This window comes from Anser cygnoides, chromosome 1 (assembly GCF_040182565.1).
Source record: "Anser cygnoides isolate HZ-2024a breed goose chromosome 1, Taihu_goose_T2T_genome, whole genome shotgun sequence".
Taxonomy (NCBI): domain Eukaryota; kingdom Metazoa; phylum Chordata; class Aves; order Anseriformes; family Anatidae; genus Anser; species Anser cygnoides.
Genome location: NC_089873.1, coordinates 59,986,242 through 60,001,545, shown reverse-complemented (window position 1 = coordinate 60,001,545; position 15,304 = coordinate 59,986,242). Strand labels below are relative to the sequence as shown.

General features: G+C 43.9%; 1 protein-coding gene across 2 annotated transcripts in view; it reads right to left on the bottom strand.

The window, feature by feature from the left end:
- Positions 1-15,304, bottom strand: part of PAH (phenylalanine hydroxylase) — a 40,339-nt gene that overhangs the window by 12,697 nt on the left and 12,338 nt on the right. For both annotated transcript variants that reach the window (XR_010831701.1, XM_013180852.3), the window contains exons 3-7: positions 13,130-13,313; positions 6,829-6,917; positions 4,590-4,657; positions 1,556-1,752; positions 1,027-1,162 (exon numbers count right to left, since the gene is read on the bottom strand). Coding sequence is in view for 1 of the 2 variants with exons in the window: in XM_013180852.3 (XP_013036306.1) it covers positions 1,027-1,162; positions 1,556-1,752; positions 4,590-4,657; positions 6,829-6,917; positions 13,130-13,313 (674 nt within the window). In the remaining variant the exon portion in view is untranslated. The remainder of the gene's footprint in view (positions 1-1,026; positions 1,163-1,555; positions 1,753-4,589; positions 4,658-6,828; positions 6,918-13,129; positions 13,314-15,304) is intronic.

Below are 15,304 nucleotides of genomic sequence, written 5' to 3'. Positions count from 1 at the left end.
CCTAGGGACTGCTAGAGTTTTCAAAGACCCAGAAGCAGTTTAGTGAGACAGAAAGGCAAGAGGGATGAGATGCTCCCAGGAAAGCAAGGTCTGTGGAAGACTTCTATAGGGCAGATACTTGAAGAGTAGATATTCAAGGAGATGCATGCCCAGGAGAACAGCCCAGTCAACAAGAATTAAACTGGAGATTTGAGAGGCAAGGGACTCAGAGGGAAAGATGTAAGCCACGCTGTGAAAAATGTCATTCACTGGACCCTTCAGGAGACAGCGCAAGACTTGCAGGCACTGCATAACAGCAGAGGCTGTGGTAAGGCTTTCCACTCTGCAGTCAGTCCCTGTTTGCCTGGGCATTTTGTGAGGAGATGAGAGCGAGGCAGATTTCAGTATGGCTTTGTGCAGTGTGGGAACAGGGTGAAGAGACGCAAGCAGAAAAAACAGAAGGAGTGGAAAAATGAAGGGGAAAGGGAGGCTGTGGGAAGAAGTAGAAAGAAAAGAAATATTATGGAAGGGGAGGAAGAATTGTAATAATATAAAGCAGAGGAAGAAGGTAACTTTTTTTTTTTTTAATAGCAAGTGGAAAAGGACATGAACAGACAGAAATATTACAATATAAAACTGAAAAAGAGAAGGGGTCACTGATCTGGGCTTCCTCTATCTTGCTGCCAGAAGCTTTCTTGCAACATGTTGAGTCATTCCTGCACTAGATTTCACACCACTGCTTTGGGTGTTAATAGCTAAGTTAAATGCTTTTGTATGCTGCTCTCCTGCCTCCCAGCCACCACACAAGCATGTCTTCAGTTAGTAGAACTGCCTGATCAATCCCAGAAGAACTTGCAGAAGAAGATACAGCTTACTAAAAAGACTAGAAATCTTCCAAAAATGTTTTCAGAAGAGAGCAGTTGCTTGGCTGCTTTCCATTAACTGTTCCCAGGAGTGCTCTGGAGTCCCACATGGTTATTATCAGTTGGCCTGACCCTATTGCTAGTCTGCTATGACTTTATGTACTTTCCGTGCCAAAGTACTTACGGCTCTGGTGTGTACATAGGTTTGGACGCATGGCGAATATACTGTGTAGAGTGAAATACTCGGAATGCCAACCCAGCCAAGAAATCCCGAGAGGAGAGCAAGCCTGCAACAGGACGCAGGCGAAATCCAGTGCAGGCTGAAGAGACAGAAAGATGGCATGTTACAAGCACCCAGTGTACTTGATTTATCCTTATCTGGACTCCTCACAGTAGAAAAAAGTTGTTAATTGTTTTCTTTGCCCTCACTATATTAAATAGAGTTTAGTTGTGAAAGAGCAGGGAATTTTCTACCCATGTGTACCACCATCATAGTATCTGAACATCAATACCAATGTACTTCTGAAAGTTTTCGAGAGGGACCTGAGGCACAGGCTAAAGAATGTGCCCAAGTGCTTGCAGGAAGCCTACAATTGAGCAGATACTGCTTGTCCGTCTGTGAAAACACCACCCCAACTGACAGAAGAGGCATGTTTTTATATATATATATATATATATATATGTTATTCTTTTTTCATGTGCTTCAAACTTACTCTGCAAGAATTTTGAAATATCTTCAAGCTGGGGAATGTTATCCTCCCGGTAGCCACAGTACTTCTCTAGCAGTGGGAACACATGGTTATGTTCATAACAAGCATGAGTTGGATAGAGACTCTTCAGCTCCCTGAAGACGGTGCCCCATGTTTTCTTTTCTTCTTCTGTGTAGGTGACTCGAGGAATAGGTTGGCCACTGAAAACAAATATGGATATTCTCCATAGGAGTGTCAGAGAAAGTGTCCTATGCCACCAGCATCATACTCAGGAGCTCTACACGGGCTGGTCAGGAGCTGCTGGTGCAGGAAGGGAGATGCCTTTTCTCTGACATGGAGGTGCAAAAGGACTTGCTCCAAGGCACTGACTGAGAAGAACTCTACTGACCTCAGGTGAGATACTGGCCTTTAGCCAACCCCTTGCATTACTGTGATACAAATAAATTAGTGCTTATTTGTCTTATCAAGACATTCTTCTAAAAATATTCTCTGGCTGATGGTTTCAATTTCTTTCAATTTCTAACCATGGAACAGCTGTTGTATTTCTTGCTCTAATGCACACCATATTAATTGTCTTTGTTACAACAGGGAAACCACCAGCTCCAGAAAAGTCTGTTTCATGGCAGTCAGAGAAATTCTGAGCTGTGCTTTATGCTACAACAGATGCAGACTTCGGCCAGTTTGACTCTTTTTTTTTTTTTAATTGTAATGAGTTATTTTGTGTTTAATCCCACCCTCAGGCCTCCATGTACTTAGCTCATGTTGAAGCTAGCACGAATTAGACAATCCCAAGCAATGTGTTTTGGCCTCCTGTGAATAGTTAATTTCTTAGTTATAATAGGGCCATAGGTGAATCCAACAGCTTTGAAAAATCAAAGGGTTTTAAGTAACTTAATAGGGTTAACATCACTGCTGGAATAGTGCCGGAGCTTTCCAAGCCCCAGAGATCCATTGTTAAACTATCGATGACACCCTACCATCTCCCACCCCCTCATTTTCCCCTTGAGCCTCAGGGCAGCTCCTCTGGAGTACCATAATTTTCTGCATCTCTGTATCAGTCCTTCTTTGATTTGTGGAGCTTTAAACATCACATTGAATTACGAGGATTGCTTGGGGATTTTTGTTCCTGTAACACTCCTAAGTAATCCTCAGCCACCTTCCAGGGCTACAGGAGAAAATTATTGGCTTAAGACTTTTCAAATTTCAATTAAAAAATTGCAAGAATGAACAGGGCCAGAAGCTAAGGAAGGCAGAAGGAAGAGGCAAGCTAAAGGCAAAGAAGAGACAACTCAGGGAAATGAGGCATTCAACAAAAATGACAGGTAAATGTACTGAGAAAGAAGGCAAAAGAGCAAAGGCAGAGAGGAGCAAAGAAGGCAGAGAGACACAAACAGGAGGACAAAAGAAGTGCAAAAGGGTGGGGGGGCACAGAAGAAGATTAAATTGATAAGGAGCAGTATGAAAAAACCGACCACAGACCTACCTCACCTTTGTAGCTGACTTCACAAGCTAAGCATTTTGCTTTTTCAGATACTTCCCACAATGCCTCATAGTTTTGGTTGTTCCTCTCTTCCTGCCCAGTTCTCTGTGCCCCTGACCCTCCCATGCAAGAGGCACTCCCTTGGCCTCTGCTCTCCTGCTGCAGACCCTGTAAGTCATCTGCCATGTGTAGCACGCAGGGCAAGAACGTTACCCATTTGGTTCTCCCTGAATCAGCATCCAAAGTCACTAAATACATGTACTTTCTTTCCACAAGACCCAGAAGCCCAAATGTGGGCTTTCACGCTCTGTTCATTACTCTATTACTGAAAGACCTTATTGAAAAGTCCAAGAACTTCACAGAGGTCCAAGCCTGTGTAGCCTTCAATGTGTTTGAGGATCTGGATAACAGACGAAATATTAAGTAGTTGTATCTTGGAATATAATGGTTTCATCTTCCTAAACTGGTTTGCTGGTTTCAGGTTGAATACTGGGGGGGGTGGGGGGGGTGGGGGGGGGGAGGTGGGGGTTGGAAGATGTGGGTATTATCTTATTTTTGTTTTATTTCTATAGGATTTAAGGAAAGCCTACAAACTAGAGACCAGAATTTGCTATCTGTTAAGCAGGAAAGGTAAATCTTCTATGGGATACGTATAAGTGGAAACTAGATCCATTCATATTTGGCCACAAAGCCTTATCCAATTTTTCCGGCCACAAAATGGGCTTCTGACTTTTTTCACCTGACTTTTTTCACTTTACATCAATCACACCAATTTTGTCTCATTTTATGAGCATTATGAGCTTTTTGGCTCAGAGACTATCTTTTCATCACAGTCCTGTGCAAAGTGGATCCCTAAATGTACAACATATGTTACCTTATCCTTTGCAATCACAATTTTTACCAGTCTCAGCAAGAATCAGGCCCAGTATTACTGATGTAAATGTGCGAGTGGCTCTGGGAGCAGAATTTTATCTCCTCCAGATTTGATCACTGAAAGCAATCAAGCAAGCCTGTTCTAAATGAATTTATCATCTCTATTCATTTATTTTTCTTGGGAAATGAGAGCCCAAATTGCTGATTGCAGCTGGGTCAGACATGATAAAAGTAGAGTATCAGGCACTGGATTAGCATCAGAACCATAAGTTATTCATTATTTTAATAGTGTATGCAGCTCCTGCTTTAATGTAAATGATAGGCACTCCTCCCCCAGTCCCGGTTTAATGGGGAGGATACCAGAAGCAGCTTTATTCAATGCTCAGGTCTTTGTAGTAGCAACTGAGTCTGCTGCTCAATTAGACAACAAAGCCAGGGGAAGAGGGGTGTTGCGGGGAAAGAGGGGAGGCGATGTTCTCATCTGAACGTGTGCCTACAACAATTTGCTTTTGTTTTACTGCTATTTGGGGATAAATACATGAACTGGAAGATTTAAACACATGCCAGAGAAAAGCCAGCAGCAGGAGGATGCTTGTGGAAAAACAGGGATTGCCAGCAGGACGAGAGCCCCAGGAGAGGGCAGGAGATATAGGCTAGCTTTCTGCCCACACACTGAGCACTCACTGTCTGTAGTTGTAGGCGATATCTGCAAACTCCTTCCTCCGGGCCCGGTACACAGGATCTTTGAACCCCTAAAGAGAAACAGTGACAGTCAGTCCCTGTGTAAGTGCAGGTGGTGAACAGCCTTCCTCCTGCTGAACACCCTCAGGCATGGCTGGCCCAAGGGAGCAGCAAGCTGCCTGGGGAGCGACATAAGTGTAGGAGGAGGTGTGGGAAGCTGCCTCCATCCTGCCTGGCTCCAGTACACCCCACTTGCAAAGGGCACTGCTCCTTCCCTGTCTGCGGGGCAGCTGTTCAGCTGCAGCCTCCCAGCCATTCTCACCCTCAAGCCCTTTTGTTTTGTCATTTCTACTTGCTACGAAAAAGGGAAACATTCTCCTTTACAACACAGGCAGGGTGCTACCGCAAGAGCAATGCACCATATAAACAGCCCTCAGATAAAGATGCCCTTCTGTTTTGTCATGAAACTTGTTGCAGTTGTCAGCACAGCTTGGCTGGTCTAGAGAAGCAGAGCTAAACCATATTAGAAACACACTCATCAGCTCAGGCAGACCTTTTAGGCATTTTTTCAGCACGAACCATGTTTCAAGGTGCTTGTTTTCAAAATGTTAGAAGAATGGTAAGCACCTAGCTAACCAAAAAGCCCTATTTGTGCTACAAAATCAATCATTTGAAGGGGATTAATTACTATAGGGAATGTGTAATAGACCTTGTGGTTGTCAGTTTGACCTTTGCAGCTAATTACCTGTATTACCAGAGATAAGAAATATAATCTGTAAATCTTCTCCTGGAATAACCATTCTTCTGTCCCAATTTGCCATTTATTCAATACTCAGGGCTAGGAGTGTCTTCACCACCTAAAGTAGAAAAATGTCCTTCCCAGATAGAAGACACTTCTGCAAGGCAAATAGCAACAACTCCGTGGGCACTGCTTCAGTTCATGAATGCACCTCAGAGGTGCATGGCACAACAGGACTGATTGGCCCTGAAACACAGCCAGGTACAGGAGATAGCTAAAGCACAGTGCAGATCAAATAGTGCTAGGCAAACAAAGGCAGCCAATAGCCTAAAAAAATGCACTGTCCCAGATTAACCTGGTATTTGTGGTTAAATCCCAACACAAGCTCTTTTAATTTCTTTCTTTCTGCACCCTATGTGCTGTCTTGCCTATTTACCCCAGCAGTTGGGCTTCTTTTTAAGGTAACCTGAATAAAACTGCTCACAAAATAATTCTAGGAACTGAAGCAGAGATGCTTCATTCCTTTTAATATCTGTATTTTTGTTTCTTTCTTTTTTTTTTTCTCAAATACAGTCTTGGTCTATTCCCACATGACACGCAAGGGGGCCATTGACTCAGTGTCTCTCCTTTCATTCTGCCTTTCTATGACTGCACTGAATATCATGAATCATTGTACATGATACATAACACATCTTGAATTAAGCAATAGGTAGTGAATGACTAATCACCTCATCTCAATTAAACTAATAGCAGCAATTTTTGTTGCACTGCATGTAATTTATTTATAATCATCCTATCTCAATTAAACTAATAGCAGCAATTTCTGTTGCTCTGCGTGGAACTCGGTGTGTTTTGACAAATGAAAATAAGTTGTTGTTTGCTTGGAGAAGGAGTAGAAGCAGCAAGTATTCTTGTATTTGGAAGAGCTGAAAAATCACTGATGTAAATTTTTTTTTATCAGCTACGCCAGTGAATAAAACTATCTGACACTACCATTTAAACCACAAACTTTTTGAAATGGGGACTTTTCCTTTTGTTATTTGTCACCATACAAAAATCACGACAGATTTAACAACCACATAACAATGCACTAAGCTCAATCAAATATGTGACCAACCATGAAAAAGCACTCTTCCCATCTCCAGAATATGATATGCTGCTTCTGAAGTTTTTGTTGCCAGTGATTCACAAACTGGGTCTGAAGTCACCATATCAGAGCCATGTGGGAAAACCAGAAGTGTTCCTGTGGTGGCCTTTTGCTCTGATGATGTCTGTGACTATTCAGGTCTACTAGTATTTGTTTAAACTAAAGCAACTTTTGGTCTGCTCGACTTCATAGCAGGGATTGGGCTGATTCTAACCCTAGAAATGTACCTTACTTGTCAAAAAGCCTGAGACTTAGTCTGCTATATTTGTCTTAAATAAGAGCAAATGTAAATGAGGGAAAAAAAAATCAATCCCCAAATTAAAAACATGTTAAAAACACAAAGCTCTGTTTCTTACAGGATGGTCAGCATCCAGTTCTGCTCCATAGCTTAGAATCTGATTGGCAAATCTGTCCAGCTCCTGGATACTTCTTGGGAACCATGGTACTGCAAAACAGAAAAGAAATAGAGACTGGTATGCTTCTTTGTTACTTGGTTTGGGACCTCCTTTTGGTCTTCCCATTTCTTCATCATAAATATAAATATGTAGGGGTCTAAATTCTGACAGCATTGGCCTTTCCTTGTAGTAGGAGGCAAGAGCAAACCCTGCAAATTGTCTTGAATTTGTGGCTGTTTTGTACTGTTGGAATAATACAGAGCATCAGGAATGTCTAGCCCTTGGCGCAGAGCTGGTTTGTAATGTTTATGATTTTCTGTTTATTATTCTGGTTTCTTGACTTACCCAAACAGTATTTTTTTCCAGATTATCCTTGCTTTCACAGTAGCTAGAATCAGCCATTTCAAAGGAACAGCAAGAAATCCCACAATAAGATGGATACAAGACTATTTGACACCCTGAAAATCTTTTTCTAAGACTTACTTGGTGGCCTCACTTAGGCTAAGATGATGAAATAAAATGATAAATGTCAGCCTGATAACTCAGACTAGCATTGTATTACTGCATTTAAAACTTGATTATTTCATTTGATGTTAACTAATTCCTGCACACAAACTTAATTTGTCCTTACCTTCTACAGGACACCTAGGATTTTATAGCTCCCCGTCATCTCCTCCATCTATCATCCTTCATCCTGGTTGACACCTTGCCTGCGTATTTCTAGCACAGAAACCACAGCCTGTTCTTGAGCATTCCCATCACTTTTCTACGTAGTGTTTCCAGTTCTACCATACTTTTTCTGAGGAACAGGGACAATAGGCCTGATTAAAGTTGCACCCCATGCTCAGGCTCTGTAATCATGTTCCATGTGCTCTCTACACCACATACAAGTCAGCTCCATGGACCATGAGGCTAATATCACCCAAAGCTCTGTTGCTTTAAGCCCAAGATCTCTCAGAAGTCTATAAATAAAATGTTGGCAGTTCATTTAGTGACTTTCTTGCATGAACAGGGGTCACTTGCTCAGACAGAGCTAGCAAAACAGTTCAATGCTCTGTGTGACTCTCTTCAGCTGGGAGCGCTGCCACTCAGCCATACCTCCCCGTTTTGTCCCGGGTGAACCTGATCCCCAGGAAAAGCTTCCCTCTGAGGATGGAGCCTCTGAGCAGTCTGCCAGCAGCTGCTACATGAGCTCCCCACAGTGCCTCGCTGACATGGCTCATCCTGGACCCCAACAGACCACCTAGGGGATAAGAGGATAACTCTGCCTCCTGGACTATTCAGCCTTGCTCTTTCTGCTGCACTTCACGGAGGGCACTTGTGGTTCTGCGTTTCTGTGAAGCACCTGCACCGAGGGGCTGGAGCGGCACGAGGAGCTCCTTGGGTGGGCACAGCTCAGCCCCACACAGACGGCTTGCTCCCCTGACCAGCTGTCCCACCTCCAGCCTGGATCCAGCCAGCCTGGCTCTATCCAACGCTTCTGCTGCGAGCCCTAAGTCTCATTTCCAGAAGGCCGGGCAACACAGGCGGCTCTCCTGGCTCCGTAGTCCTTTCCTCTGTGCCTCCCCTTCTTCCTCCCAGCAAAAGTGGGCTTTGGTACCCCCTTTCAAGCTGCACAGCCTTCTGTTTTTCCCTAACAGACGGACCAGCACAAGTCACTAGATGGCAGCAGCAGTCCCAGGAAAATCTTTCTCAAGTGACATGGGTTTATTGCTAGCTCTCTAGTTTCCGCAGAAACGCTCTCTCACCTTGCTGTTAGTAACCTTCCTGCACCTCCAGCCCCTCGAGTTAAAACAGTGGTGAGGGTGATTAGAAAAAGGGGTGTCTGAGTCCTAGAGAGGAGTCAGTAGAGACATACCTCATGAATTATGAACCCACCCAACCCTCCTGCCCCAATTTTCTGTATACACAGCAGAGCACGGAGTTCATCTCCCAGCTCTGGCAGTGGCCTTTACATGAAGGTAGGGAGATCGCTTCACTGCTTTGTGCTTCAGACTCACCACTGTCAGGGAAGCTGACAACCACTATCAGTGAAGCATCCTGATAAATGTTTTGGGCACCGGAAAAAAAGCTGTCTCAGAGCCCACAGCAAAGCACTTGTCAGTGTTCAATCAAGGAACCACTATTCTCAGGGAAGCATCATGATCTGAAGTGTCCAGACAAACCAGTGGAGGCTGAGGCCTGCAGTGGATTTCAGCAATGATAACTGTAGGGATTTGCTGCCCTGGGTCAAAAAGATCTAGATGGGCAGAGATTGAATCATTCCAGCTTCAAGAAGCCATAGAATAGATGTATAAGAATGAATTGTTTTCATTAAACATATATTTTATTCTTAAGCTTCCCAAAGCACTTGGTGCAGAGGTTGTGATAAACTGTGGGACAGACTGATGCCCAGGCTGATGCAGTGTCAGTCTCAGGCATGGAGATGAGTGGCTTGCTTTTCCTCTACATAGGTGTAGCATCTTATCTTTTAGGTGCAGAGCCTGTATAGGTACTGGACCTATTTTCAGCAGATCTCTGCCCACCTCCCAGCCCCCCCCAGACACTTGTGATAGCTCAGGGATTGCTGCTCTGAGCTCTGAGAGCTGTTCTGGGTGAAACGGTGCAAGCTGCAAAAGGATCATGAAGATGTTTTGTGCTATTTGCACCAGCATAGCTGGACTTAAGTCCTGAACATTCTCAGCTCTTGTGGCAACAAGAATCAAAGATGCTGAGCACAGCCCTGGCCCAGCCACCAAGTCCATACAACTCTGGCAACAGGCACCAGGGTGCAAAAGAGCTACTGCGTCCTCTGTGTAGCTGTGGTGTGCCAGGAGGCTGACCCCAGCCCCCACAGCAACTATTGAAAAGATCAAATCAAATTATCCCCTGGCTGAATCTCTCCCATATTTTGTTTGTGACATCCTCCTCCAGCCCCGTTCGCCAGACTCGCTGTCTGTCTGCACGGCCATTAATGAATTGCCAGAGCAAGCTGTTGCAACACTGGGCCTCTGTGAAGGTCCGAGGAGCAAACGTGGGCTGATCAGTAATAAATATTGATTTGTCTGTAACTGAAACGGCAGCATTTATGGGATTGTGCTGGACACCCAAGTGGTGACCAAATTACCATGGGGTCAAATGCTTAGCAGAATGCTAATAAGCCATTTATATGAGGGGCAGCAAAGCAGGGGCAGTGAGGACTTCTGCAGAGCTCCTCCATTTGGACCATTGTGAGGAGGGTCAAAGACAGGTCTATGCAATTTATAGCAGTTCAAGGCCCAGGTTTAGCCCTTTTTTAAACAGTCCCAAATGCTTTGGCCAGCCTCAGGGTTTAGCAAACAAGGACCCTACAGAACGTCAGCCTCCAGTCTGTCTCAGAAATGCAATAAATTGTCTGCATTTGCCTAATGTTGCAACAGAATAATATTTAATTATTTTTATTCATGGGCTCCAAGTGGTCTGCAGATATCTAGCTTGTTTCCAAAAAGAACCATGAAGAGATGCACTGTGTTTTCAGAACAAATCTTTCCATCTCTACAAAAGGCTTTTGGCCCAGTGACTGCTAGACCACCTCAACTTGAGTTCTGAAATTACCTTTGGATTTATGGCATTTTGCTGGCCTGCTCATAGCTAAAATTACACTGTCAATCCAAGCCTCCTATTTGTAACTCTTTGGGCGTGTAAAAGGGAAACCAAATCTACATTTAGCTTTTGAGAGAGTAAAGACTCTAAAAAAAAAAAAAAGTGTTCAGATTAAAAAAGAAGGGGGGAGGGGGAAGTTTTCATTAACACTTTGGCCAAAAAAGAACACACATTTGTTTAATGCTAAGCTGTTCAGAAGGGGAAAGGCCAGTAATTTCCTTTGACTTTCCACAAAACACTGCTCCAAGAATGGCACTGTGTGCTTCCTGTGGGAAACTGATTAAAAGAAGGGTTTTTGTTCAAACCATGAGTGTGAGTTAAGTGAATCCCTAACAAGGAAGGACTGAGAGCATCTTTAGGCAGTGGTGAGAGAATCGGTCAGATGGGACACCAGACTGGCTCCAGGAGGAAACGTTCCCAGCTTTACCTGCTAACCTAGCAGAGCGTGAAGATATCCCCATGAACCATCTGCCCGAGATTTTTCTCCCTGGAGGTGTATTGCTCTCATTCTGTGCTTTGGGAATAATATTTCACAAAAGCATGTCTGTAGATTATAACCAGATTTGCCAGGAGGATACATATGAAAGCCAGGCTGACCTAAAAGGCACCATGAGGCCTATTAATTGTTAATGCCATCACAGATAAAGGACAACATCTTACCACTCTTCCTACAGTTCAGTCTGCTCCCATTTCAGTCTGCCCTTGTAGCTGCCTCAGCCCAGAATTTGCCACCCACAGTTCATCCCCTAAGCAGTGCTTCTTTGACCTTTCGAATATGGCTCTTTGGGGATTTCAGTTTGACTGGACCCTTACTACTCATGAGAGAAGCTGAAATTGAAAGAAAAAAAGAAATACGGAAAGGGCAAGAAGAAATATCAATCTTCCTCTCTTTCCTTGGCAATAAGTTGCTCCCACATTATGCTATTTCTGAGTTATTGGAACTAACAAACAAACACAAGTTATCCTCTCAGACGGAAGGGAATCAAGTCCCTTTCTGCAGCACTGACAGGATAATCTAACTCAAAAAAATGCTTTGATCAACACAGTAACATGCAGTGAAACTTAATCCTACAGCAGACCATGGGAGTTCGGACTTCTGTGAGGTCAGAATTTCAGTCACAAAACCTTCCTGGCTGATATTTAGAGCCGCATCTCTTTCTGACTCTGGCTTCTGTTTATATATAACTTTAACATCTTCTTAACAGTACATAGAAAAACAACATAATGGCAAATCCTGCTAGGCCCTATAGATTTCTCCTGGAAATAAAAAATCCCCAAAGAGAAAACGTCTTTGATTTGACATGATCATAAATCAGCTAATCAACCCTTTGTCCCCGTATCTCATGAATGGAGAGAACTGACTCCAAAGAGTATTTGCCTTCTTCTTTTTCATCTTCAAATGTAATGTCATGGGGAAGACACAAAGGAGATGGTAAAAGGATTACCAGCACTGATCTCACAAAGGTATTAATGTTCTTTCATGTTGTTCCTAGGAAGGAAGAGGAAGATCCAGACCTAAAGTATTTAAAGTCTGAAATCCTATTAAAATCACATCTGTTATCTGAAGAGGCATTTAAGTATGTCTCAGACTGGGTGCTGGGCAGCCACCTCTGTACCAAACAGCCTCAAATTCATCAAAAATTAGGAGTGCGGACAACTCAGAAAATCTTATTTTCCTCCAAAGGCAGGATTACTACTGGTCTCCCCAGGATTTCTTCCAGTAATGAAGAGTTATTCCTGGTCCCACTGAAGTGGGTGGCAGAGCCTCCCGAATTTCTATAGCAGGAGTGAGGAGGATCCCCAAGCACAAGTAGTGGAGAAGCAGACAGTCCATGTTGGACTCACATATAACTGTGCAAAGGAGAGAAGGGGAAGCTGGGGAGGGCCACTGCTGGGGACTTTTCCTCCCCTCCTCTCAACTCAGCCCAGATGTTCATGGGCCCCAAAAGGAAGGGGCTTCAAAGGCCTGCTGACAGAGCTCATGAGACTGAAATTGGAAAGTAAATCCAGGTGTTCAAAGGGGTGTACCAGCCCCAGTGAGCACAGGAGGGTAAGCCCTCCCCCTGCCCCCGAGGATGCATGGGGTTGGACTCTTGTCACCTACACTATACCACAAGGTTTGTGGCATGGTGATTTGTGAGGTCCCAGAGATATTTGTCAAGGGGGGAGGCACTGCAACAGTCAGAGCTTTTGCTGTCACTTTTTTTTTTTTTTGTTATGCTACCCTTGGTCAGCAGATCCTACCTGAACAAGGAGAATTTGGAAGGTGTCTGGACTTTGAAGGATGCATTGAATAAACAGTTTGTAAAGAGTCAGCAAATGAGCAACAACTGCCCGCTGCAACAGGGCAGTCTTTAAGGGACTGGGAGTGGTGTCAACCAAACACACAGATGAAAATATAATAGTGTAACAACAGTTGCCAAGAGACCTAGTAAAAATCATGGCCAAAAATGGAGAATGGCAATTTATATTGACAGAAAATCTCCATATGAAAAAGCTAACAATATGGACAAAATAGGCAGTGGGAGGGAAACAGCCACACAGGTCCAAGAGTGACTCCTTTGCTAGAAGAAAAAGAAGTAATTTAAGTGTGCGACATAAATATTCCTTCTCAATATTATCCTTGCCAGTATATCCTTACCGGTGTCCTTCTTCTTTGTTCGTGAAAGCTCATGCACTGTTGCACCAATATCATTTCTCAAGGACTTGATGATCTTGTCCAGTGCTGGGACATTCTTGCCTTCTAAGTTAATGAAGAATTCATACTCATCTTTGTTGAGACGGGAAGGTCGAGACTCAATGTGTGTCAGGTTTATACCTTTTTCCTGTGAGGAGAGATCTTGGTCACACAGGGTTTGGGGGAAGAAATATGACATAAAGACTAGCTAAAATTCGCGTCAGTCTACAACCCATACTACACAGTACAAATAACTCAAAAGCACAGACTTATCTCTGGTAGCCACTAGACTGAGAGTTTTCAGAACAGGGAGAGAGATGAAAAGGAAAACTGAGAAGTATGTGGGACTCACCCTTGCACATAGCATCAGCATAAAGACCATTTCTACACAAATCTTTGAAAAAGGTGACAGCAGGATACAAGTTGCAAATAGGATTTGTATTGTAAATGGTGACACCAGTACTGAGAGTACATACTGGGAACTTGTCTCTGTGGACAAGAACATTTCCACAGGATCAACACAAGAAATAGGAGTTTCACCCTCCTGTGAGAAAGTGATTGCTGTATTTATGAGCATCTTTAAAAAAGTTTGGAAAAGCAAGGAATGAACCATCCTGTGAGCTGAGCTTCTGCCAAGCCACTGTACAGTCACCTGCAAAGCCCCCTGCACAGCTTCCAGGGCTGTGAGCAAGTGTTGGGCAGAGATGAAACAGAAAACAGGGATCTGCACCAAAAAGGTAGCCCATGGTTATGGGAATACAAACATGGGTGTTTTAGGATAACAGAATCACAAAATTGCATAGTCACTGATGGTGGATGGGTCCTCTGGAGATCATCTAGTCCACACCTCCACTCAAGCAGGCTCCATGAAAGCCAGTTGTTCAGGACTGTTTCTAGTTGGGTTTTTAACGTCTCCACGGTTAGAGACTTCACAGCCTTCCTGGGCATCCTGCTCCAGAATCTGATCACTCTTATAGCACACACACACAAAACAAACAAACAAATAAATAAATAAATATTTTCTTTATCACAGAAAGTCAAATTCTGTCTCAACAAAGACCTTCACTGACAAGAAGCAGTGCCTCCTCGCTCTCAAGAAAGAAACTGTTGGCAACCATAGCCATGACAACTACAGCCTGTTGGTACCTGACTTCAGTTGCTGCCATGACAATATGAGTAAAGCAACAGGTAACTAAGAATCATATTTACCCAGTCATTTAAGTGCAAGCCCAGGAAAATATAGCTCAGTTTAGCTAAACTCTGAGGTTTTCCTGAGCACTGTAATTCGAATATAAAAATATTATTATTTTTTTCTTTTAAGAAGAACCTTTTAAACAGATTTCAGTCAGTGCTGACCTTTCTTCAGGCTCCCACTGCAGCTGCAACCTTGGCTGGGTCAGTCCTTCTGTTCCTCGCAAGGAACAGAGTTAACCCCAAGAGGAAATTTTGGCCTGAAGAGCAACCCCAGAAGTGTCAGAGGAGCTGACACATGGTGCTCAGCAGCCCTGGAGAAGCTTCTGTTTTGCTGCTTTCAGGCTTGGGAAGACCCTAACCTACATGGGGTGAACTGACGGTCCGCACTGGTGTCAGTGTCAAACCCCTACACTGGGGTCAGGATTTCATCCATGAAGAAACGCTGCAAGGATCTATTTGTGACCTGCAGGGAATAAAGAGGGTGCGTTTTTTTCTCCCTCTAGCTTGAGCTTCTCAAGCACTTTAAGGTTTTCTTTGCTGCTCTCAGTGCTTGCACAGTGCAGGGGGGCATCTGGCTACCAGCAGCAAAGGCCTTATTCACTCCACCACAAAAGGCAGTTTATTACTTAGTAGGAAACAGCATGCATGTCATTCCTCTGTTTCCTGAGTGTCGCACGCTACAGATGAACTTAAATTGTTTGGCTAGATACCAATACAATAAGTTGAAAAGGTCAAAAGCGCATTCACCACCAACTGCTGCTCTTGAGAGATGCTGTCCTCGTGGGGCTGTCTGCAGGCAGAGAATGGCTGTCACTGTGCTGGGCCCCGAGGACAATTTGTTTTAGGCCTCCAAAGCCCCATTTCACAAAAGGACTGTGCATTGTACCCTCGTCTTGGTAAGGCACTGGGTGGTGGAGCGGCCGGGAGCTGGAAGTTCAAATGACT